This window comes from Haliotis cracherodii, unplaced genomic scaffold, assembly GCF_022045235.1.
Source record: "Haliotis cracherodii isolate W230 unplaced genomic scaffold, xgHalCrac1.p SCAF_6, whole genome shotgun sequence".
Classification (NCBI taxonomy): domain Eukaryota; kingdom Metazoa; phylum Mollusca; class Gastropoda; order Lepetellida; family Haliotidae; genus Haliotis; species Haliotis cracherodii.
Genome location: NW_027266319.1, coordinates 45,578,480 through 45,604,752, shown reverse-complemented (window position 1 = coordinate 45,604,752; position 26,273 = coordinate 45,578,480). Strand labels below are relative to the sequence as shown.

The 26,273-nt window shown below is 43.3% G+C and overlaps 5 protein-coding genes across 5 annotated transcripts in view; all 5 read left to right on the top strand.

Moving 5' to 3' along the window:
* LOC139445621 (leucine-rich repeat-containing protein 74A-like) overlaps positions 1-26,273 on the top strand; it is a 582,304-nt gene that overhangs the window by 494,359 nt on the left and 61,672 nt on the right. The gene's annotated exons all lie outside the window — the stretch shown is intronic.
* On the top strand, positions 699-1,714 carry LOC139445296 (uncharacterized; the record flags this gene model as incomplete). Its single annotated transcript, XM_071226425.1, has 2 exons — positions 699-1,557; positions 1,698-1,714. Coding segments are annotated over 2 exons (876 nt in total), but the record flags the coding sequence as incomplete, so codon positions are not given.
* On the top strand, positions 1,741-2,400 carry LOC139445295 (mucin-1-like; the record flags this gene model as incomplete). The annotated part of the gene is made up of 1 exon (XM_071226424.1): positions 1,741-2,400. A coding segment is annotated over exon 1 (660 nt), but the record flags the coding sequence as incomplete, so codon positions are not given.
* LOC139445293 (mucin-4-like) lies at positions 2,522-5,090 on the top strand (the record flags this gene model as incomplete). Its single annotated transcript, XM_071226422.1, has 2 exons — positions 2,522-4,484; positions 4,729-5,090. Coding segments are annotated over exons 1-2 (2,325 nt in total), but the record flags the coding sequence as incomplete, so codon positions are not given.
* Positions 5,388-19,254, top strand: LOC139445291 (uncharacterized). Its single transcript, XM_071226421.1, has 4 exons — positions 5,388-6,015; positions 6,098-6,851; positions 10,589-10,671; positions 19,007-19,254. The coding sequence occupies exons 1-4, from the start codon at positions 5,388-5,390 to the stop codon at positions 19,252-19,254; spliced, it is 1,713 nt and encodes a 570-aa protein (XP_071082522.1).

Here is a 26,273-nt window from a genome sequence, read left to right as displayed (position 1 = left end):
AAAATGTAACAGTAGTGACAACTGATTTAATGTTTTAAGAAAATGGTTTTGGAGATTAAGTTTTACAATTGCAGAGAATTACTTTCAAAGTACATTTCTCATTAAAAACTGTCTCACAAAACTGATACCGATTTCATTGAATTACCAACAGTTTTACTTGAAGTGCATATGTTGTAACAGTGGTGACACTGAATTGTAACAGTAGTGACTAGGGATTTTACAATTTGAAAGAATATGTTTGTAACTTAGTGTTTCTTAATTTTAATATGTGTTTAAAACATACCTCTTTAAGTTTTACAAAATTGACTTGAACTGAAATATTGGTAGACATATTTTCTCCAATATTATGAGTTAAGTGTTTCTGTAACAGTAGTGACAAAGGGTTATGAGGGTTTTGACCAATTGGTTACAAATAGGTTTATGTTTTCAGTAGTGACATAGATTACTGTAAGATTAGTGATAAGGTATCTTAGAAACCCAATTTATTCCGTTTGACGTCTTTGAATATTGTTTATGTTTTCTTTGTAATATTTCAGAAGACTCTGGTGGCTTTGATGTAATTGTCAACATAGTTTCTCCATTCAGCTAACACATGTTTTTGCAACTGTAGTGACTAGGGTTATGAAATTTTCTTTAAATGTTATATTTTCAATCATATATTTGGCTTTTTCAGTGCAAAGAATCAAAGATGGGTATGAATCCGGTGGAATGCCAAAGGCGTTACAGGCAAAAGGAGAGATAGCACTCCAGAAGCATATTCATCTCTGGTCAATTTTGCACCTAGGACACCAGTGATTAGAGACAATTTGGAAACACCTATGACACCAGTGAATCCCAACAAATCCATGATGCAGGATGTTCAAGAGACATCTTTACCTCTTGACAGTTTGGAAGCACCTATGACAACAGTGAATCCCAACAAATCCATGATGCAGGATGTTCAAGAGACATCTTCACCTCTGGACAGTTTTCAAACACCTATGACACCAGTGAATCCCAACAAATCCATGATGCAGGATGTTCAAGAGACATCTTCACCTCTGGACAGTTTGGAAGCACATATGACAACAGTGAATCCCAACAAATCCATGATGCATGATGTTCAAGAGACATCTTCACCTCTGGACAGTTTGGAAACACCTATGACAACAGTGAATCCCAACAAATCCACGATGCAGGATGTTCAAGAGACATCTTCAGCTCTGGACAGTTTGGAAACACCTATGACAACAGTGAATCCCAACAAATCCACGAAGCAGGATGTTCAAGAGACATCTTCACCCCTGGACAGTTTGGAAACACCTATGACAACAGTGAATCCCAACACATCTACGAAGCAGGATGTTCAAGAGACATATTCACCTCTGGACAGTTTGGAAGCACCTATGACAACAGTGAAGCCCAACAAATCCACGAAGCAGGATGTTCAAGAGACATCTTTACCTCTGGACAGTTTGGAAACACCTATGACACCAGTGAATCCCAACAAATCCAAGAGGCAGGATGTTCAAGAGACATCTTCACCTCTGGACAGTTTCGAAGCGCCCCATGACACCAGTGACTCTTGGTCAATCCATGATGCAGGATGTTCAAGAGACATCTTCACCTCTGGACAGTTTTCAAACACCTATGACAACAGTGAATCCCAACAAATCGATGATACAGGATGTTCAAGAGACATCTTCACCTCTGGACAGTTTGGAAGCACCTATGACAACAGTGAATCCCAACAAATCCACGATGCAGGATGTTCAAGAGACATCTTTACCTCTTGACAGTTTGGAAACACCTATGACAACAGTGAATCCCAACAAATCCACGATGCAGGATGTTCAAGAGACATCTTCAGCTCTGGGCAGTTTGGAAACACCTATGACAACAGTGAATCCCAACAAATCCACGAAGCAGGATGTTCAAGAGACATATTCACCCCTGGACAGTTTGGAAACACCTATGACAACAGTGAATCCCAACAAATCCACGAAGCAGGATGTTCAGGAGATATCTTCACCTCTGGACAGTTTGGAAACACCTATGACAACAGTGAATCCCAACAAATCCATGAAGCAGGATGTTCAAGAGACATCTTCACCTCTGGACTGTTTGGAAACACCTATGACAACAGTGAATCCCAACAAATCCACGAAGCAGGATGTTCAAGAGACATCTTCACCTCTGGACAGTTTGGAAACACCTATGACAACAGTGAATCCCAACAAATCCACGAAGCAGGATGTTCAAGAGACATCTTCACCTCTGGACAGTTTTCAAACACCTATGACAACAGTGAATCCCAACACATCTACGAAGCAGGATGTTCAAGAGACATATTCACCTCTGGACAGTTTGGAAGCACCTATGACAACAGTGAATCCCAACAAATCCACGAAGCAGGATGTTCAAGAGACATCTTTACCTCTGGACAGTTTGGAAACACCTATGACACCAGTGAATCCCAACAAATCCATGATGCAGGATGTTCAAGAGACATCTTCACCTCTGGACAGTTTCGAAGCGCCCCATGACACCAGTGACTCTTGGTCAATCCATGATGCAGGATGTTCAAGAGACATCTTCACCTCTGGACAGTTTTCAAACACCTATGACACCAGTGAATCCCAACAAAACGATGATGCAGGATGTTCAAGAGACATCTTCACCTCTGGACAGTTTGGAAGCACCTATGACAACAGTGAATCCCAACAAATCCACGAAGCAGGATGTTCAAGAGACATCTTCACCTCTGGACAGTTTGGAAACACCTATGACAACAGTGAATCCCAACAAATCCACGAAGCAGGATGTTCAAGAGACATCTTTACCTCTTGACAGTTTGGAAGCGCCTATGACACCAGTAAATCTTGGTCAATCCATGATGCAGGATGTTCAAGAGACATCTTCACCTCTGGACAGTTTTCAAACACCTATGACACCAGTGAATCCCAACAAATCTATGATGCAGGATGTTCAAGAGATATCTTCACCTCTGGACAGTTTGGAAGCACCTATGACAACAGTGAATCCCAACAAATCCATGATGCAGGATGTTCAAGAGACATCTTTACTTCTTGACAGTTTGGAAACACCTATGACAACAGTGAATCCCAACAAATCCATGATGCAGGATGTTCAAGAGACATCTTCACCTCTGGACTGTTTGGAAACACCTATGACAACAGTGAATCCCAACAAATCCACGAAGCAGGATGTTCAAGAGACATCTTCATCTCTGGACAGTTTGGAAACACCTATGACAACAGTAAATCTTGGTCAATCCATGATGCAGGATGTTCAAGAGACATCTTCACCTCTGGACAGTTTGGAAGCGCCTATGACACCAGTAAATCTTGGTCAATCCATGATGCAGGATGTTCAAGAGACATCTTCACCTCTGGACAGTTTTCAAACACCTATGACACCAGTGAATCCCAACAAATCTATGATGCATGATGTTCAAGAGACATCTTCACCTCTGGACAGTTTGGAAGCACCTATGACAACAGTGAATCCCAACAAATCCACGATGCAGGATGTTCAAGAGACATCTTTACCTCTTGACAGTTTGGAAACACCTATGACAACAGTGAATCCCAACAAATCCACGATGCAGGATGTTCAAGAGACATCTTCAGCTCTGGGCAGTTTGGAAACACCTATGACAACAGTGAATCCCAACAAATCCACGAAGCAGGATGTTCAAGAGACATATTCACCCCTGGACAGTTTGGAAACACCTATGACAACAGTGAATCCCAACAAATCCACGAAGCAGGATGTTCAAGAGATATCTTCACCTCTGTACAGTTTGGAAACACCTATGACAACAGTGAATCCCAACAAATCCATGAAGCAGGATGTTCAAGAGACATCTTCACCTCTGGACTGTTTGGAAACACCTATGACAACAGTGAATCCCAACAAATCCACGAAGCAGGATGTTCAAGAGACATCTTCACCTCTGGACAGTTTGGAAACACCTATGACAACAGTGAATCCCAACAAATCCACGAAGCAGGATGTTCAAGAGACATCTTCACCTCTGGACAGTTTTCAAACACCTATGACAACAGTGAATCCCAACACATCTACGAAGCAGGATGTTCAAGAGACATATTCACCTCTGGACAGTTTGGAAGCACCTATGACAACAGTGAATCCCAACAAATCCACGAAGCAGGATGTTCAAGAGACATCTTTACCTCTTGACAGTTTGGAAGCGCCTATGACACCAGTAAATCTTGGTCAATCCATGATGCAGGATGTTCAAGAGACATCTTCACCTCTGGACAGTTTTCAAACACCTATGACACCAGTGAATCCCAACAAATCTATGATGCAGGATGTTCAAGAGACATCTTCACCTCTGGACAGTTTGGAAGCACCTATGACAACAGTGAATCCCAACAAATCCACGATGCAGGATGTTCAAGAGACATCTTCACCTCTTGACAGTTTGGAAACACCTATGACAACAGTGAATCCCAACAAATCCACGATGCAGGATGTTCAAGAGACATCTTCAGCTCTGGACAGTTTGGAAACACCTATGACAACAGTGAATCCCAACAAATCCACGAAGCAGGATGTTCAAGTGACATCTTCACCTCTGGACTGTTTGGAAACACCTATGACAACAGTGAATCCCAACAAATCCAAGAGGCAGGATGTTCAAGAGACATCTTCACCTCTGGACAGTTTCGAAGCGCCCCATGACACCAGTGACTCTTGGTCAATCCATGATGCAGGATGTTCAAGAGACATCTTCACCTCTGGACAGTTTTCAAACACCTATGACAACAGTGAATCCCAACAAATCGATGATGCAGGATGTTCAAGAGACATCTTCACCTCTGGACAGTTTGGAAACACCTGTGACAACAGTGAATCCCCACAAATCCATGATGCAGGATGTTCAAGAGACATCTTCACCTCTGGACAGTTTGGAAGCACCTATGACAACAGTGAATCCCAACAAATCCACGATGCAGGATGTTCAAGAGACATCTTCACCTCTGGACAGTTTGGAAACACCTATGACAACAGTGAATCCCAACAAATCCACGAAGCAGGATGTTCAAGAGACATCTTCATCTCTGGACAGTTTGGAAACACCTATGACAACAGTGAATCCCAACAAATCCACGAAGCAGGATGTTCAAGAGACATCTTCATCTCTGGACAGTTTGGAAACACCTATGACAACAGTGAATCCCAACAAATCCACGAAGCAGGATGTTCAAGAGACATCTTCACCTCTGGACAGTTTGGAAACACCTATGACAACAGTGAATCCCAACAAATCCATGAAGCAGGATGTTCAAGAGACATCTTCACCTCTGGACAGTTTGGAAACACCTATGACAACAGTGAATCCCAACAAATCCACGATGCAGGATGTTCAAGAGACATCTTCATCTCTGGACAGTTTGGAAACACCTATGACAACAGTGAATCCCAACAAATCCACGAAGCAGGATGTTCAAGAGACATCTTCACCTCTGGACTGTTTGGAAACACCTATGACAACAGTGAATCCCAACAAATCCACGAAGCAGGATGTTCAAGAGACATCTTCATCTCTGGACAGTTTGGAAACACCTATGACAACAGTGAATCCCAACAAATCCACGATGCAGGATGTTCAAGAGACATCTTCACCTCTGGACAGTTTGGAAACACCTATGACAACAGTGAATCCCAACAAATCCACGAAGCAGGATGTTCAAGAGACATCTTCACCTCTGGACTGTTTGGAAACACCTATGACAACAGTGAATCCCAACAAATCCACGAAGCAGGATGTTCAAGAGACATCTTCATCTCTGGACAGTTTGGAAACACCTATGACAACAGTGAATCCCAACAAATCCACGAAGCAGGATGTTCAAGAGACATCTTCATCTCTGGACAGTTTGGAAACACCTATGACAACAGTGAATCCCAACAAATCCACGAAGCAGGATGTTCAAGAGACATCTTCACCTCTGGACAGTTTCGAAGCGCCCCATGACACCAGTGACTCTTGGTCAATCCATGATGCAGGATGTTCAAGAGACATCTTCACCTCTGGACAGTTTTCAAACACCTATGACAACAGTGAATCCCAACAAATCGATGATGCAGGATGTTCAAGAGACATCTTCACCTCTGGACAGTTTGGAAACACCTGTGACAACAGTGAATCCCCACAAATCCATGATGCAGGATGTTCAAGAGACATCTTCACCTCTGGACAGTTTGGAAGCACCTATGACAACAGTGAATCCCAACAAATCCACGATGCAGGATGTTCAAGAGACATCTTCACCTCTGGACAGTTTGGAAACACCTATGACAACAGTGAATCCCAACAAATCCACGAAGCAGGATGTTCAAGAGACATCTTCATCTCTGGACAGTTTGGAAACACCTATGACAACAGTGAATCCCAACAAATCCACGAAGCAGGATGTTCAAGAGACATCTTCATCTCTGGACAGTTTGGAAACACCTATGACAACAGTGAATCCCAACAAATCCACGAAGCAGGATGTTCAAGAGACATCTTCACCTCTGGACAGTTTGGAAACACCTATGACAACAGTGAATCCCAACAAATCCATGAAGCAGGATGTTCAAGAGACATCTTCACCTCTGGACAGTTTGGAAACACCTATGACAACAGTGAATCCCAACAAATCCACGATGCAGGATGTTCAAGAGACATCTTCATCTCTGGACAGTTTGGAAACACCTATGACAACAGTGAATCCCAACAAATCCACGAAGCAGGATGTTCAAGAGATATCTTCACCTCTGGGTGAAGGGGGAGATGGAAAGTCCCATGTCAATAATGTTTATGTGCTTTTTTTGTGAGTTTACAATGTCTCAACATTCTTCTACAACAACGTTTGTTTTGAAAATGTTTTTCGTCTTAAAACCAACATGTTAACCAGTGAGACAGGTTTTTTCATTCAAATTAAAGCTTATTCAGTAGATATGGTGTGTTTGTGTTTGATAACATTGTTTGTTGCGTTGAAAGATGGAATGTGGAAGTCATATAAAATCTCCTCTTTCAGCAAAAAGTCACTGCTGTTATGCTTGTCACTACTGTTACATGTAATGTCACTACTGTTATCGGCCTTGATTATAGTAAATAATTATTATTGTCCTTTTGTTTTTTGTTTTATCTGTTATTATAAGCATGTAACTGTATGTTCTGAAAGAAATCTGCCAGAACAAACAATGTTTTAGCACAAGAAGACTTGTGTCATAACTTAAAATTTTATCAAAATGTAAATTGACAAACCAAAGCTTACCATATTTTTTTAATATCTTCTTCAATTTGGTTTCTTTTGACTTTTCTGTGTACAACTCTTCGCAGAAAATGATATTATCACTAAAAAGCCCAGTTCAAATAACAATTTTTCAAAAAATCCTTACTTTACAACATGTAACATTAGTGACTTGTAATTTGCATATTTAGTTTTTAAAAGTCTACAAAAGCAATATTAGGATTCATTAAGGTTGCAAACTCGCTACCTTAACTCTAAAACATGTTGTTTTGGTATTAATGAACCAAAATCAAGGAAAAGAAATATTTGTTTTTTGAAATTCAGAGGCACCAAAAATCTCACAAATTTTGAAAATATACATATATGTGCAAGTGCATATAACAAGTGCATTGATTAATTACACTAATAAGGTATACAATTAGTAAAGTGTAAGAATTATTTGTTAGGTATGCTTTATTTCAATTTGGTTTGTTTCGCTTCGATTCATTTTGCTTTGATTTTCGTTCGTTTCATTTTGGTTTATTTTCATTTCAATTCGCGATACGGTTCGGTTCAATTCGGTTCATTTTGCTTCGGTACGTTTTGATTCGCTTTGGTTTGACTCATTTCGATTCGCGATATGGTTTGCTTTGGTTTGGTTCGTTTCACTTTGCTTTTGAGATTGGTTGATCAGGTCAATGCTCAAAGTTTGTTGTGATACAAATAACTCAGGTGATCAGGCTGATGCCATTTGTTCCCAACTGGCGAAACTGGTGACCCAAAGTGAAAAGACTTGACACAAATAAACAGAACAAGATACAGCTAATAGCTGTTTTGTGTTTTGCACCGTTTATTCAGGAGATTTTGTATTTTGGTCAAGAAAATGTTCAATTGGCAGCTATCGACATATATAGGGATTTGTTCCTGGTATGGTAGACTGGGTCTATGGTATGTTGTTGCAGCACGGTATCTAAATGTGTTGATGTTTCCCAAGTCTTTATGTGGAAAAATAACCCTTTTGGATTTATAGATTGGTAGTTGAGATGGATCATATGGAGGATTATCTTCTCCACAGGACTACTCAGAGAGATCCTTCCAGCTGTCATCAAGGTAGCGCTGTATGAGGTGGGGAGGAACACTTTCAAAAAAGTGTGTATTGTAATCATGGTAATTTTTGTTGTGGGTATGTGAGGTCTTAACGTAGCAGTCTCCTTGAATAATTTCAATGCCCATAACTCTCTTTATTAAATGACCGTCTACTTTTCGTAGGTGTTTTGGAATAAACGGATATGGTTTGACATCTAATTCTATGCATGGTTTGATGTTGTCTTGCTTGACATGCCCTGACATTGTATTCCCTGACAGAACATTGACTGATTTATTGTCTTGTGCTGATTCCTTTTGGTCGAAAAACTTATGATTCTTCAGTGGAGGTTTTCGTCGTTTTCCTGACATACTTCTTTTAAGGTGAAATTCTCTCCGAATGGAGTCTGGAAAGCTGCTGCCATACTCCCATGTGTTTCCTCTTTCTGGATCCTTCCATTTCACTCTGTAGTAGATTTTGCCATTTGCTCTCTTGGAACTTACAATTGAGTGGATGTCCTTTGGATTGAAAACCTGAGGGATTTCTTTGGATTGATTACCTGATGTTGGACTCTGACTTGGAGGTTGTAACTGGCTGTCAAGTTTTTTTCTGGATTTTGGGTGGTGATGCTTACTATTCACTCCTCTTTTCCCTTTGTTTACCTTTTCTTTTACCTTGGTTGGAGCACTAGGGCCTGGTGTGGCATGATTTTCCTTGGTAATTATCGTGCTGGAACCTGCAGGTTTTGCTGTTGTATTTTGAGCAGGGTTTTTCTTCTATGTTGGGGTCTTTTGCTTCGAATTCTTGTTGCTGTAAGTGCCTGCCTTAGTTTTGGAATTGACCTTGTTACCTTTCTGTTTTGGAGGTGATTGATCAGTGGCTTGGTAAGTTGAACTTGTTGATGGGGAATTGTTGAGTATCATTGACTGGTTCCTCATTGTCATCCATGACTCCTGAATCTATGTTACTGGTGTCATTGAGGTATGGTCCTGGAGGATACTGTGGATGATCAGCAGGATCAAAATATGGCTTCAGACGGTTGACATGGACCAGTGGTTTGTGTATTTTGTCGTCAGAACTTCGGCGTAGTTTGTTGGTATAATTTGGACCTGTATGGATGATATAATAGCTACCATACCACTTTTTGGTTGATTTGTTGGAAAGGCCTTTTACAACTTTTTGACAGTAAAGCCAAACTCTTTGACCTGGGGCGAATTCTGGTTCTTTTAATTAGCCTTTCGATTATATTGTTCTGAATACACCTCCTTAGCCCGAGCAGTGTTTTCAGCTGCAATTGTTCTAGTGATTTCCAGCTCCTCAAGTAAATTTGAAAGGTAACTTTTGTTATTGTGGCGTAAATTTTCTTTTGGAATTAATGCTACATTTTACGGAGCTCTCATTTCTCGGTCAAAAAGCATAACGTATGGGGATTTTTGTGTTGATGAATTTGGGGCCATCTGATAGGCCATCATGATGCCAGGAATAAAACGGGGCCAATCATTTTGAGACTTGTTACAATAGGCTCTTAGTGATTGATTGTTTTATGAATTGAGTATTTCTACACAGCTGTTTGTTTGAGGATGGTATGGGCTGGTATGGGTAAATTTAATTGCCAAAAGTTCACAAATTGCTTTGATAAGTTTGGACATGAAGTTCTGACCTCTGTCCTTGGAGCACCATACCGACAAAATATTTCTCTGACGAGAACATCTGCTACTTCTTCGGCTTCTTGGGTCCGAAGTGGAAAGGCTTCACACCATCTAGATGATGCATCTGTGATGACCAAAATGTATACTACACACACAAATTATGGGAACACCAAAATATTCTGTTATAAAAAGTAACATTTAATGACATGTGATCGTATCATTACAATTGTGCATTAGCAGATTATCAAGCTTCAAAACAAAAACATTTACAGGTAGCTATCATTGAAAAGCACACACGAACAAGTCAAATAAGAAAGTGGGGGTCAAAAATGGAAAGCACAATGTCAATAGCGAGTGTGTGCTCCACGTTGATTGATGCATTCGGTGCATCTTCACCTCATGGATCTTGCAAGGGTGCGAAGGGTAGCCTGTGGAATCGCCTGCCATTCCATTTGGAGCCACTGAACCAGAACCTGAAGAGCTGGTGCAACTCAATGATTGTCCCTGACACGTCGTCCCAGAACATCCCAAAGATGCTCAATTGGAGACAAATCCGGTGAATATGCTGGCCACTGCATCACAGTCACATTGTTCTGTTGCAGGAAGTCTCTAACGACTCTAGCCCGATGTGGTCTGGCATTGTCATCTTGCAGGATTGCTCCTGGACCAATGTTGTTCAACTGTGGTAGGACAAGAGGGCGCAAAATCTCGTCACGATACCTCAGTCCATTCAAATTGCCTTGAACAAGATAGAGAGGTGTTCGGTGATGCAAACTGAAGCCTCCCCATACCATCACAGAGCCACCGCCAAACCTGTTTCTTTCTCGTACAGTGGCATCATCATAACGTTCTCCAGGACGTCTCATAACCCTTACCCTTCCATCATTATGCTCAAGACAGAAACGGGACTCGTCAGTGAAGAGAACTCTTGACCATTGTTGATTATTCCATCTTAAATGTGCCCTGGCCCAGGCAAGTCTTGCAGCTCAGTGATGAGGACAAAGATGAGGACGTAAAGCTGGACGACGTGACCCTAAATGAGCAGCTCTGAGGCGATTCCTGATGGTCGATACGCTTACATTGGTGTGTGTTGCTTGTCGGAGTTGCAGTCTCAAAGCACTGGCTGTTGGGAACCGGTTCCGAAGGGCTTGCAGCACAACATATCGGTCATCTGCCCTAGATGTTACTCTGGGTCTACCAGAACGCGGTCTGTCCTGCACTCTCCCTGTTGTCTGGAACCTTTCCCTCAGTCTGTGAATGACAGACGGTGACACTTGAAGACGACGGGCAACATTCCTTATGGATTCACCATCTTGTAGCCACGCTATGGCCCTACTCCTGTCGTGAATCCTTAACAGTCTTCGCTGGGGCATGTTTAAGGAAATGTGTAACTTCACAGTGTCTGAAGCTTCTATATAAAGAAAAGTTGCCACCAATTGCATGGGAAAACTGACTTTCACATGCACTAGGTTGTTGTGTTTTGGCATTTGAATCTGACATGGCAAGTTTTTTCCTTTTTTTAGCATTTAATCAATTTGACCAAATTCTTAAAAAAATGAAGCACTTGCAAAAATGCATGACTCAACACGTCATTTAAAGTGCCCTCAGTGCACACAAAAAGTTGCATTTACTGAAGTTCATAAATGACCAAGCCACGTTAAGTTTTATACATGGCTATGTAATTTAGGGGTGTTCACATAATTTTTGTGTGTAGTATATTTGTGCTTGTCTGGTGTTGGCAGGGGACCAAGAATGTCAATGTGCCATCAGGTGAAGACCTCTACCTACAGGTAGTGGACAAAGTGGTGCCTTCTTGGCATGGTAGTGCCTCTTGGTCTGTTGACATACCTCACACGTCTGGACATAAGTAGCAATATCGCTGTACGTTTTGGGCCAGTAGTACTTAGGTCTCATGGTGTTGTGCATCCTTTCTTTCCCGTGGTGGCAACCGCCAAACTCTGAGTCAGGGTAGGATTGCAGGATTTGATTCCTGAGGGTTCTTGGGACTGCCAGCTGTTTAATGAACTTGTCCGCATGGCCTTTCTGTCTTTGTGGAACGAATCAATACAGGATGCCTTCATCAATTTCAAAAGTATTGGCTTCGATATGAATCTTTTGACGAAATTTTTCATCTTGTGGAAGGACATCCTCCTCTTTGTAGTCAAAGATTTGGATGAAATCTGGACAATCCTTTGTAGGTGATGTAAATTTTGATGTTCTTTTATATACTCTTCAAAAAAAAGAAACTTGACATAGATGTAAAACCACTTTTTGCCAAATATCTAAAATAATTACATTAAATGAGAACCAAATTAGTCAAACAGAAAGATGATGTGTCTATAATTCGCGAAAAACACATGCAAAGCACATAAACGTAGAACAACCGCCTGTAAAAAACGTGCAGCACAGGATCCTGTATTTAGGCATGCAGGCCCCCTTCCTGAATGGGTATAAAAATCCACATCAACGGCTGTTCATACAGTCCTTATAACGGCAGTAGAGGTGGTGACAGAATGCCAAGACTGAATGCAGCTCAACGGAACGAACGCCATTGGGAGATTACAAGCTGGAGCAACTCAGCAAGAAGTGGCCAGGAACTTTGGCGTATCCAGACAGACAATCTCCGCACTGTGGACCCGATACAACAACACCAACAGAGTTGACAACAGACCAAGGTCAGGAAGACCAAGGGTGACAACCCAAGCACAAGATCGATACATCCGGCTGCAACACCTCCGAGACCGTACTACCTCAGCCACGTCTACAACTACACAGATCCCTGGGGTACGCAGAATATCAGATCAAACGGTACGAAACAGACTGAGGGAGACTGGACTTTTTGCATGAAGACCTGTTCGACGCCATGTATTGACCCCACGTCATCTGGCGGACCGTCTGCTTAGATGGGCACGTGCAAGGTGAAGAAATGTACTGTTTACTGACGAGTCCTGTTTCCTACTCACACGTGCTGATGGGCGCGCATGTGTCGAGACGTCGGGTTGAATGTTTACGCCCCCAACTGTGTGCAGCAGGTTGTCCCATTTGGCAGCGGGAGTGTCATGGTATGGGCCGGAATTCATCATGGTGGTAGGACGCCTCTCGTGCATGTCGCAGGTGCATTGACAGGTGTGCGTTACAGAGACTTGATCCTACAGCCTTATGTTCTTCCTCACTTCAACGTTCATGGCGGACAGTTCCAGCAGGACAACGCTTGACCGCATATTGCACATGTTTGTCAGGACTTCTTACAGCACAACAACATCCAGACATTACCTTGGCCAGCCCCGTCACCAGATTTGTCCCCGATTGAGCATCTGTGGGACGACTTGGATCAACGCGTTCGCAGAAGGAATCCACCGCCCCAAACAATTTCGGCGCTTCTTGATGCACTTCAGCATGAATGGCAGCACATCCAACAGCGTGTTAGTGACAACTTGATTGCATCTATGGGTCGTCGGTGTCAAGCAGTGATTGATGCACGTGGTGGGCACAACCGATACTGACATTTTCTGTACCCCTGTGACATTAACTGTATCGTGTACGTGTGTCTGTCTAGGTGACAAGATTAATGTTTTGAACATTGTGTACATTGATCTTCAAAACAGTGTTTCAATTATGGTTTCTGTGTCCTATTTTGAAACAATCGCATTATATTACATTTTGAAAGTCAGTGTCAAGTTTCTTTTTTTGAAGAGTATACTTACTTCAACCGATGTCTCTTGAGTAACATCAGCATTTGTAGCATGTAATGCTGCAACAACATTAACTGGTACTGACTGATAATCCTCTTCATATTCAAAGGTGACTGACCAATGTGTTGTCTGTGTGTCTGATTCTAAGTGATTGACAATAGGTGTGCAAATATCCTCAGTCTGAGTTTTCTGTGTGACCTGTGTGGATGAATGAGTGTTCGGCAAGATTGTGGTACTGCTAGTTGATTTGCTTTTCTGAGTTGAAGTTACTGAGAAGACTGTTTTGTCAGCATCTTCTTCTGTCTGATCATTACAGTTAATATTTTCCTCATATTCCCTACGTGAGAGAGCATCGGCATTCCCATTGGCTTTGCTACTGCGGTGAACAATGTAAAAAGTGTGGGTAGAAAGTTCAAAAGACCATCGCCCTAACCTACCTGTGGCATCCTTGATGGATTTCAGCCATTTCAATGCTATATGATCAGTGTAGACTGTGAATTTGGAATTTGCAAGGTATGGACGAAATGATCTAATTGCTTCAACTAGAAATAAGCCTTCCTTTTCTGTAATGCACCAGTTCTTTTCGCTGCCATGAAGAGCTCTACCACCAAAAGCTATTTATTTTTTTCTCATCTTTTTGACTCAAAACAAAACCTATGCTCATATCAATGGCATCAGTTGCAAGAAGAAATTCTTTGTCAAAATTTGGATAAGCCAGAACAGGTGTATTAATGCCTGATCACACTCAAGTGACCATTGGATCTTTGGTTTCTTTCCTACTTCTGCCTCTGAATGCTTCTTTAGCAAAGCATTCAGTGGAAGCGCTATGTGAGCGTTATTTTTCACATACTTCCTGTAGAAGTTTGTGAGGCTTAAAAAGGAGAAAATCTGCCTTTGTGATTTGGGTACTGGAAAGGTTCTAATTGCTTCAATCTTTTTGTCATCAACTTGAACCTTTCCACATGATAAAACATGACCCAGAAAAGAAACTTTGTCCGTTGCAAAATTGCATTTGGATGGCTTTTGTGTTAATTTTGCCTGTTTCAGATAGTAAAATACTTGCTCCAAATGCTGGAGATGCTCTTCAAAGTTTTTGCTGTAAATTATCAAGTCATCAATGTAAATCAGCGCAACCTTAAAAAGCAATTTCCTTAGCACTTTGCTCATGAGCTGTTGAAAACAATGTGGAGAATTTGTCAAACCTTGGGGCAAACGTTTGAATTGATAGAGGCCTTGATGGGTGACGAAAGCAGTTTTATGAAAGGCCATGACATTGGTAAAGTGACAGAATTCAACTTTCTGTAGTCACAAACAAATCTATATGAGCCATCACGTTTATTGACTAGGATAATGGGAGCTGAATACATAGAAGTAGACTCCTCGATCAAATCATACTTCAGAAAATCATCTATAAGCTCTTTAGTGACTTTTTGGAGATGAGGAGATTGGCGATATGGTCTACACTTAATGGGTGGGTGGTTGCCAGTGTCAATGATATGTTGGTGCATGTCAGTCTTTCCTAAATCTGCAAGACTCGTTGAAAACATGTCTCTATTTTGTCCCAAAAATCTAAGTAGTCCGTGTCATTGGTCTGGAGTCAGATGTGTGTTGGTCAAATCAAATCCTAATTCTTGTGCAATTTTAACATAGTCCCTGGTGTCATTGTCTTTGTTCTCATTGCCATTAACGGTATTTAAGAATGGTTGGTCAGAGTCGATTTCAAAAACAGAGTCTTTGTCAATGTAACTAAATTTGCCTACAACAGTACCCTTGTCTAGAACCTTTTCTTCCTGGGAAGGATTCATAAGCCTAAATGTAGCAGTTTTGCTTTTCGCTTTGGAAAGAGTTCGACCACCTGCTGCTTCAGAATGAGCAGTGAGGGTAGCAATGGGTTCAATGAGGATGAGGGAATCCTCTTTTGCCTCTGATAGTCTAACCTTGAAATGAATTTCACTCTGAGGGGGGATGTAAATCTGATCTATTGTTTTTGCTAATCCACAAATCTCTTGCACTGAATTGGCTATGAAATTGATATATTGCCTATCTGATGTGCTGTTGTTAAGTATCAAGGAATGACAGCTATAATCTAAGATGGCATCATTGTCATCAAGGAAGTTATCACCTAGTATCACTGCCTTTGGTAATGTAGGCAGAACATAGAATCTTTGAGAAAATTGCTGATCCTCAATGACAAAATCTCACACAACTGAACCTAACACTTTATGCAATTTACCGCCAACACCTTTAACCTGTGGAAAGGGTGAGTTTCAAAGAGTAGGGTTTACAAAAGCTGTGCTCAGAAAAGTAGACGAAATACAACAAATGGATGCCCCTGTATCTACTAAACAATTTGTTGTTTTTGTACGAAATTTTGCCTGAGTTACACTTTTGGCAAGGGGCGTAACTAAAGACACTGTTGGAATTTCACTTTCAAAGTTACTTTCCATACCAGACTCCATATTTGCCATGACACCTATTAGTATGTACCGTACTAAATTAAAGAAAGACAAGTAATCAACATTGTAATACTGTACTTACAATATTTGAAGACTTTTTCTTCCTTTGTTGGTGTCTTTGGAGGAGTTGGTTGGTTGTCTTTAATCCAGTGTTGAGGTCAGAGGTGGATGCAGCTTGCTTGTTGTTCCATCAGATGATCATGGTTGAACATGTCCTCCAATGGGTTCTTGTAGCTGGTTATAGTTCGTTCCTGGGCTCAGTGGTTCTGAAATTGATGATTCTCCGCCAAATTATTATGGTATTATTATGGTTCTGTTCGGATTAACAAAACCTTCCAAATGGCGTGCTGGTTTTATTAGTCACCAAAGAGCCGGAGTCACAGGAGACTAATTACAATTTTATTTACAAGAACAATTAACAATTAACAATTTACAAGATCTTAGAAAATAGCCGAGTGTGCCACAGCGAGTCGGTACAACCCTCTGGGCTGTGGGAGAGAGATCTGCTTGGTATGAGCATCAAACCTCTTCTGCCTAACATTTTGCTTCAGTATGTATTTAACAAAAATTAGAACAATAAAAAGGAATATGATTGGTTGATACACGATGGGTTGTGCCCTATGATAAATGAATGGCTAGACAGAGGTGAATACTTAATCCTGATAATCCTGTTGGCACTAACCTTGTTGACATATTTACTGGGTGCTTGGAAAGAGATTATGGAATCATAATAGACGAGCTTGTATGGGGGCTAATCCTTAATGAGTCTAAATCGAAGTAATTACTGAATGTTATTCTTATATAGGTGATGACAGATTTACTTAAATAAAATAGTTCAAGGCAATCTATGAGACTATGTAGACATATCTTTTGTCTGGGAGATGGGATCTTGATACCTTAGGCTAGCATTTATCTAAAAGCTTCAAATCTATTAAACTATGTAGACGTAAACCTTGTCTTATTGAATAGTATGTCTAGGAGATGCGTTCCCATTACCTTAGGCTAGCATCTATCTAAAAAGCTTTAACTGAAACTACTGATATTTTATATATGCATATTACCTGATGATAAGTATTACTTGCTAAACTATAATTATATGAAATGATGTATAAATATTACACCATGATAACTCATAAAAGCACTTGATGTGGATCTAATTATTATAGGAAAACTTAGTATAAATGTTATATCATGATAGAAGCATCCCTAAATCACATATGAGGTTCCTGATAGCCATTTAGTCTCTCCTACTGGAGTCCAATTATGCCTAAAAATAGGGACCCGTGAAGATTCCGGGGTAGAATAGGTCTTCAGCAACCCATGCTTGCCGTAAAAGGTGACTATGCTTGTCGTAAAAGGCGACTAACAGGATCGGGTGGTCTGGCTCGCTGACTTGGTTGATGCATGTCATCGATCCTAATTGCGTGGATCGATGCTCATGATTTCAATCACTGGATTGTCTGGTCCAGACTCGATTATTTACAGACCACCATCATATAGTTGGAATATTGCTGAGTGCGGCGTTAATCAACAAACCAAACCAAACCTAAAAATAGGATCGTTAAGGTCAGTGTAGATTATCTTGTTTTGTTTTGTGAGTTTTATTATCAAGTCATTGGACTATCGTATGGGACATGCTCTACAACAGGAAGGGCATGTATAACCAGGGTATTTTGGAAAAAGTTTTTTTTTATTAATTTAAAATATGGTTTATGAAATTCTATAAGGCTTTAGGTTAAAATACAGATGGATATGAGAGAAGTGACTGTACAGGGTGAGGGCATCACCAAAAGGTCAAAAGGTTATTGGTTTTGCTTCTCTGGGAAATAAAAATGGCTTTTAGCGGAATTAGAAGGAACTGTTTGGGGATTCGTTATCGAATACCAATCTCACAGAGTATTTGGTTTTCATCTTAGGATTGTTTGAATTATGAGTATGATCGGTTGACTTTAGGAAATTAACTGAGTCTGTTTAGTCAGAAGAGTCGGATAGTACAAGTGATAACAATGGAAATTGGGGTTCATATGGAGGTGAGCGTTAGGACTCATTTCTGTGTGTGTCAAACATTTTTTCGGGGGAGGAGCTAAAATTAACATCGATAGTATGTTGTTAGTTGTCCGGGAGTGGTGCGGGGATTTGGAAACTCACAGCTGAACAGAGAGGTTCTGTCTGTAGATTGGAATTCCGGGTCAGAAAAGTATTAGAGTTAACAGTTGATCAGAAATGCTATCAGGCTCTTCAATGCATCCTTAAGGTATGTGTTGTATTTAAAGCCCTGTTTACATGCACACTATGTCTCCTGCCTACAATTGGAGCCAGATTTGCGCCATTCATCAACCACGTTAGAGAAGCCTTGACCAGTGAACATTGCGTTGCAGTAGCTTTGTACTGCTTGGCCACACCATTGGAGTACCGAACTATCGGTAACTTGTTTGGAATAGCCAGGTTAACAGTGTGTATCTGCGTCCATGACGTCTGCGAAGCCATATATCACAGGATGTTCAATGAACTGTTTAGATTTCCACTTGGTGAAGCCTTGAGGGAGATTGTTGATGGGTATAGCAACAAATGGAACTTTCCGAACTGCGCATAAGCAATTGATGCTACACATGTTCCCATTATTGCTCCAAACTATTGCCATGCTGATTTTGTGAACAGAAAAGGGTGGTACTCCATCATTATGCAGGCTCTGTGTGATGATAAATACCGATTCACAGATTTCTACATTGGCTGGACTGGCAGAGTGCATGATGCCACCTGAGTAGGTAACACCTGTTGGGCTAGACAATGCTCTTGTGGACATGCCGTTAGTTTTCATTGGTGACCCAGCCCACCCATTATCCCTCAAGCTCCTGAAACCATTCACCAATAGAGGACAGCTCACAGCAGAACTTCAACTATCGTCTAAGCAGTGCCCGTATGACAATTGAGAACACATTCGGACAGTTCAAAGGGAGATTGAGGCGTTTCCTCAAGAGGGTTGACATTTATGTGGATGCAGCTGTCACACTACGCAACCTGTGTGAAACAAGGATCAGTCCTACCTTCAGTCCAAGATGCACATACACCCAAACCAGGAACCACAGACAACGTAGGGATCTTCCATGCAACTGGCACTGACATCAGAGATGCATTGACCCTTCAGTTTTCCAAGGATCGCATTAGAAGGAGAACATAGACACTAGTGGACAATTAGATTGAAATTTAATCTGAAATGACGTTTTCAAATAAAAAATGTTATCTTCACAAATATAGCATCTGTTTTAAATATACGTTTGGAAACAAATATCAGAAACCAATACTATCTGAAACATCTTGCAATATGACAATCATAGTATAACAATTAGCTTTGATAATATAAAAAGACTCTCATGTTTACATGTTCCATACATGTGTACATACATTGTGACCAAATACTATTTGTATCAACATAACACTGCTTAAAATGATTACAAATACACTACTAAATAAATAGTAAAAGGGCACAATTTCCATAAACAACTTATGTGTTTCAATACCATATGATCATGATAAGTAACAAAACGTAGAGTCTTCGTCTCACACAAATAATGAAAAAATAATGAACACCATTGTGGCACCAAAAGGCAATGCAGTAGTCATGTACAGTTCACATGTTCAAGAAGGTAAGTCCATCACTGCTCATAGTGTGAGAGTGGCGATGGGTAGACAAGTTTTTATCCTCCATTGGAGTTGTCTGGATACCCTGTTGACCGTGTGACGGTAAGGTTGGTAACTTTGCTGTGTGGATGCACCTGAGTATGGTGTGTCAAATGCATTTGGTCCTGGGCGGGGAAACTGAGGACGGCTGTCCAGGATCATTTGAAACATTCAGAACTGGTGGTCTTGGTCGGCTGATTTTAGTTTCTCTTCCCTGTCCATTTTCTTGAGTTCAAAATCGCGTTTAGAAGCCTCGTCATCAAGTTTCTTCATTTCATATTCCAGTTGATATGCTTTTGATCATTTCGTTTGATTTGGTGAATTTGTATTAAGTGTGAGTTCAGGATGATTTTTTCTCTCCTTTCCCTTCATCTTTGTTTTCCCAGATGCAGCATATTTGCCAACAGTTGCTTCTGCCTGACTTGCAGTATCGGAATCACTAACTTTACTACCATCTGCAATCACATTGGTATCCTTGATGGCACTACCACTTGGCTGGACCTCAACTTCATCACTCGCGATATTATCATTGTCGTTTTCAAATTCAGACAAATCCTTCGCAGATACCATACTCTGTACAACCTTGGTTGGCGAAGTTGATGGCCTACCTTCAAGAATCCCATTCAGTTCCGTGTAGTATTTACACAGGGTCCGTGATTGTCCACTGGTTTTCAGTTTGTCTCTGCATGTCTTGTAACTCCTCTTCAGTGTTTTCATCTGTTCTTTGCATTGGCTTGCTGTTTTGACACAATCCCTGTCCTTCATGGCTGTGACTATATGACTATATCTGTAGCACTTGCACCGTCAAGCTGGCCCTGTTTATGTAATGTAAATGACTGGCATACACTTCAGACCTCTCAGTCTCCTCTTCAGACCATGCATTACCTCGAGCACGTTCAGCTTTCAGCAGCATTTTTCAATTTAGCAGGAGAGTGTAGTTGGTTTAACTTCTAAAACTCCTCTACATGGATTGTATAATATATGTTTTAGTCTGTTTTTAGTCGTACAAATGGGTATCTCTCATACCCTCACGTCTAGTCACATGTTTAAGAGGAAGCCAGAAGCTGGAATGTAAACATTAAACTTGTTTCCGTCCGGTTGCGCACGCACCTCCCTATGACATGTCACAAATCTCTCAGCGCGCCTCTGAGCTGGTCGCTCGAGAAAGTCTTTCGCGGTAGACTGCTAGTTTGGATTCTACTAGTGCTTATCGCTTATCTACAGTTGTTCTAATAAAGTAATAATAATAATATGTCTTACCTATAGACTCCTGGAATGTAATCCTTGGTAATCCATTGTTGTGTTCAACGCGTGTTTCGCTGTTTGACAGTGATTCTACACGTGGCAATATGTCGGGCATTTGTGCCTCGTGTCAACGAAAACTGTCTAAAGTGGACCCTCACAAGTATTGTCCTTCCTGCATCATTAAGGACGGGTTTTCAACGTGTTCGTGGGATAAACGTTGTAAAGAATGTGAGAACTTGTCTTCAATAAACTTTAACTTGTATCTTCGTGCGTTGGCGAAGCGGGCCGCTGACCAGCGCTACAAGCAGAGAAGGTCATCCGTTGGATCCTTGGACTCTGCACCCTCCACATCAGGGCCTGGGGGTGGCGGGTCGGCCACACCTAAGAAATCAGTTGGTAAAGACCCGCCTCAGTCAACTTCTGTTTTCGACAAGTCACGTGACCGTTCGCCTGCTGATGATACTACCCGCACGACTGATCTTCGTCAATCGGTTGATCGAGCGTCACTCAACCTCCCCTGTTACGACGGGACCGGGTGGTGACGAAGACCATGAGGGGACTACGGTCCCCAGTTGGTCCGTATCTCGTTCTTCCAACGATGATAGGGACGTCGTGCGGGACGACAGTGGACATAGAAGTCGTTCCCGATTAAGTCAGGACGACAGGTCCAGTGCCTCGTCGAGAGACAGTACACGACACGAGGGCGTCCATCGCCATCGTGGTCGTCGTAGGTACGATTCGGACGATAACGATGGGGATCGTAGTACTTCTACAGTTTGAGATTGTAGCCCTTGTCCCCACAGGGACGTGCGACGTTCTCGCAGGGAGTTTTGGGGAGTTCAGCGTCGTAGTGAAGATAGTGACAGAACGACGACCTCGTCTCACTAGCCCAGATCACGGCGGCGGTCCTCGCCTCGACGGCGTCGACCAAGAAGGATTCGACTACGTCGGGGGTCCATTGCCCGTCAACTAGTACACCAGCTCCTTCATCTACGCCTCCACAATCGACGTCGACGATGGATTGTGACGACAGCCCTCCTAGGCCTCCCAAAGACATTGAGTTGTTTGCTTGGCTATCTAACTTTCTACCTGAGTTATCACAAGACGATGACAAACCGACGCGTGCGGGCTTTAAGGTCGGAGATACACCGCAGTCTCTTCAGTTTTCTCCTCCCATTGTCTTCAGAGCCATGGCTCATGATATGGACCAGAACTTTGCCTCTGCTCTGCCTGGACAGAGCTTCTGCAAGCCGCCTGGTCGATCTCGTTACCCGATCTATGGCATGCCGTTTTCGTCACCCATGACTAGGGATTTGGATTGGGGGCTACTCTTCAAGAAACCAGTGCCCTCCAAAATTCTTGTAGAAGACAGGCATTTGGAATCCATGGACACTGCTGCTCGTCACCAGCTACAACCGCTTGCTATGCTGTCGACAACGATAGAGGCCCTATCAGTGAGGAGAAAGAACCCCAGGACGAGGACGGCAGGACAGTGCCATCGGTCCTCACCTGTATGCAACGGTGGACCTCGGACGTCCTCGCCCAGTCCCGATATGTAACTGGCCAGATTACTACGGCACGTCGCCATGGTTACATCGACAGCACTGACCTACCTGATCGTCATGGCAGGTCACTCCTACGGGCCCCGTGGTCATCGCAACAGATGTTTGACGGTCGTACCAACGACGTTCTGGACAAGTCCCCCTGTCAAGCCGAGCGTGGCATCATCATTTCGGCTTCACACAACCTGTCCAGACGGCCACCGGTTTTGAACGCCCCACGACGACGTTACCGAAACGAGAATGTGCAACGGGCCTTCCGTAGGGACGTGCCTCAACAGCCGTCCCGCAAGAGAGATTCCGACAGGAAAGGTCGCCAGGTCTCCTTTTCCAAGTATCCCAGAGGGGGAAAGTGCCAGCGGGGGAGGAAGTGAGGTCCCTTCCCCCGCCGTCGCCGTGGTTGGAGTCTCCCCCGGTGACACTAGTTTTAGACGAGCTACCGCTAGGGGGGAGACTTCATCACTATGCCCACAAGTGGGTTTTCCTCAACGACCCTTACGTTCAGAACATTTTGACAACAGGCTACGCCCCACGCCTGAGATCGACGCCACCACTGCCGTCATCCCCGACATTCCACATTCCACCAACAGATCGGCTGACGGAGGCCATCGATTTGTTGGTGGAAAAGGCAGCCGTACTTCACCTAGGGACATCGGCACCATCGCCGGGGTACTACTCGCCCATCTTTCTAGTACCCAAGAAAAACTCCACAAAGATGCAGCTTATTTTCAATCTCAAAAAGTTCAACGCAACATACCTCCATCAACCCGACACATTCACCATGATATCCCTCAGCTCTCTTCGTCGGATGATATTACCGAACGACTTCCTCGTCTCGATAGACCTTCAGGAAGCGTATCTACATGTACCAATAGCTTCCGAGTTCCAGAAGTACCTCTGATTCGAATACCAAGGTATTCATTACCAGTGGGCGGCCCTCCCGTTTGGAATTTCCACAGCCCCGTGCATTTTCACACGGATCATGAAGACGGTCGTAGAATGGCTCGATCGGCAGGCGATCAGGGTCGCCTTCTACCTAGACGACGGGCTCCAAGCTCACCAATTCACAGAAGCCCTTCAAGAAGAGTTAGCGACCACCCTGAGTCTACTACGGTACCTCGGGTTGATCGTCAACCTTCAAAAGTTGGACTTGGTACCAACTCGGGATCTACAGTACATCGGGATACGCTTCCAGACGGGAGTCAATCTGGTCATGGTACCTCAAGACCGTTGGGACAAGATTGTCAGCAGCGTTCAGAGACTTCTACATGCCCTGGCGTCGGTGCACACGTGGCAGGAAGTCCTCAGTCTGTTGACATCGGCCCAAGACCTGACTCGCCGAGGTCCTCTTCAACTTCATCCGCTGCAGAGATTGCTGTACCCCCACCTGGAGTTTCCCAATCTCCTGGTTCCACTTCCGGCGCAGCTACGTTGTCATCTGGAGTGGTGGCTCCAGCTGTCGAATGTTTGCAAAGGCGTCTTTATGAGCGAGCCTCCATTCATACTACACCTATTCGTAGACGCGGGAGGCTGGGGAGCGCACTTCGGGGACGACCAAGCAGCCGGGCTGTGGTCGCCAGTAGAAAAGGTCCTCCACATCAACTGCCTCGAGATGGAAGCAGTGATTCGGGCGGTCGAGTTTTGGAAACTTCGACTCCGTCGGAAACGGCTGATGATAGAGTCGGACAACTCCACAGTCGTCCACTGCGTCAACAAACAGGGAACGACTCGGTCGGTGGCCCTTCTGGACCGGACATTCAGGTTCTTCGCCCTCGTCGACGACTTGGACATGGGCGTACGCGCCCGTCACATCCCGGGGGCCAAGAATGTGATAGCCGACGCCCTGTTGAGACCATCGAGGCCGTCTCCCACGGAGTGGATGATCCATCCGACAGTCTTTCATCTGCTGACAGATCGACTCTGGTTGCCCCAAGTAGATCTCTTTGCAACCCGGTACAACTACCGCCTCCTTCGATTTGTGTCGCCGGTTCCAGACCCACGGGCATGGGACCACGACGCTCTAGCGATATCGTGGGAGGGCCTAGACGCTTACGCGTTTCCGCCAACGGTGCTGTTACCATCGATACTGGTGGAAGTTCGTCAAACGGCCAACCTACGTCTGCTTTTGGTCGCGCCTTATTGGTCGGCCAGACCGTGGTTCCCGGAACTTCTTCAGATCATCGATCAACCACCGTTCCCGTTGCCAGATCGAGACGACCTCCTTCTTCATCCTCACACCGACGACTTGCATCCCGGGATAAAGAACTTCCAGCTTCACGCCTGGGTTTGCTTAAGACCTCGTTAATGAAGAAAGGCTATTCGGATAAAGCGGCAGCGCTTGTCTCATCGGCACACCCAGTTACGACTCGTAAGCTGTACGATGACAAGTGGACCACTTTCTCCATTTTCGCCAGGTCTCATGGCTTCAACCTGGCGGTAGCGACCCCACCACAGGTGGCGGAGTTCCTAGTCTCTCCCCGGTCATCTCGGCGTCTGAAAGGGTCGACAATCTCGACATATCTGGCAGCTTTGGCTTCAGTGGTGCCGTCTCCTATGGGCGACAAGCTCACTAAAGTACCGGAGTTGCAGAAGATTCTACGTGCCTTCATGGTTAAAGATCAGTCACGTAAATTCCGACCGCCGACCTGGGACCTCGATGTCGTTTTGCGCAACCTGTCTAGTCAGGCTTACGAGCCTCTCGATCAGGTCGCGTTCGACTTATTTTCTCAGAAAACGTCTTTCCTTCTCTCGCTGGCTACGGCTGCGAGAATTTCGGAAATACATGCCATTGAAGTCGGTCGGATTACGTTCGATCAGCGTAACCATGGCAACGTCCATCTTGGTCTCAGATGGGATTTTTTAGCGAAAAATCAACTTCCTGGCCAAGATCCGAGAATGTTCCACATTCCTTCCTTGTCTGCCATTATGGGCCCTCAAGATCACGCTGATCTCACCCTGTGCCCAGTTCGTGCGCTTCGTATTTACCTGCAGCGTTCTGAACAGCGACGACAACATTTTCGACGGCTGTTCATACCGCTCTCAGCCAATGCAAAGAAAGAGATTACACGTAATACTCTCTCCTTTTGGTTGAGAGCGGTAATTCTCAGAGCTTACGAGGCACAAGGACTCGCACCTCCCACCTCCTCTCATCCGCACGAAGTTCGAGCCATCGCTTCAACATTAGCACTCCACAGTAATTGTTCGCTACAAGCTATTATGGAGGGCTGTTTTTGGAGATCTACTTCAGTGTTTGCTTCGCATTATCTTAGAGATATCTCCACAGGAGATGTTGAAGGACTCAAACAGTTTGGTCCACTCGTGGTGGCACAACAGATCTCTCAGAAAAGACAGTGAATTTGTGTTTTATTCACTTTGGAGTTTTTGCCCGACACTTCGTGACATATAACAGGTTACAATAAAAGCTGTTGGTGAATGTACGCATTCTTATGGTTTTTTGTTGCGTGCAGTACTTCTGCTTTTTATCATGGTTATTCGGTGTATGCATCGTCTTCCCATACTTTATAGTACTGCTCGTATTTTTTAGTTACCTTGTATACTGCGAGTTGCTCTGTAACTAAATTATGCGCCAACCTCACTTCGATCCGGGTTCACCTGACGTGTGCAGTTGTCCTGTCGCATCGATAATTAGTTGTGTGT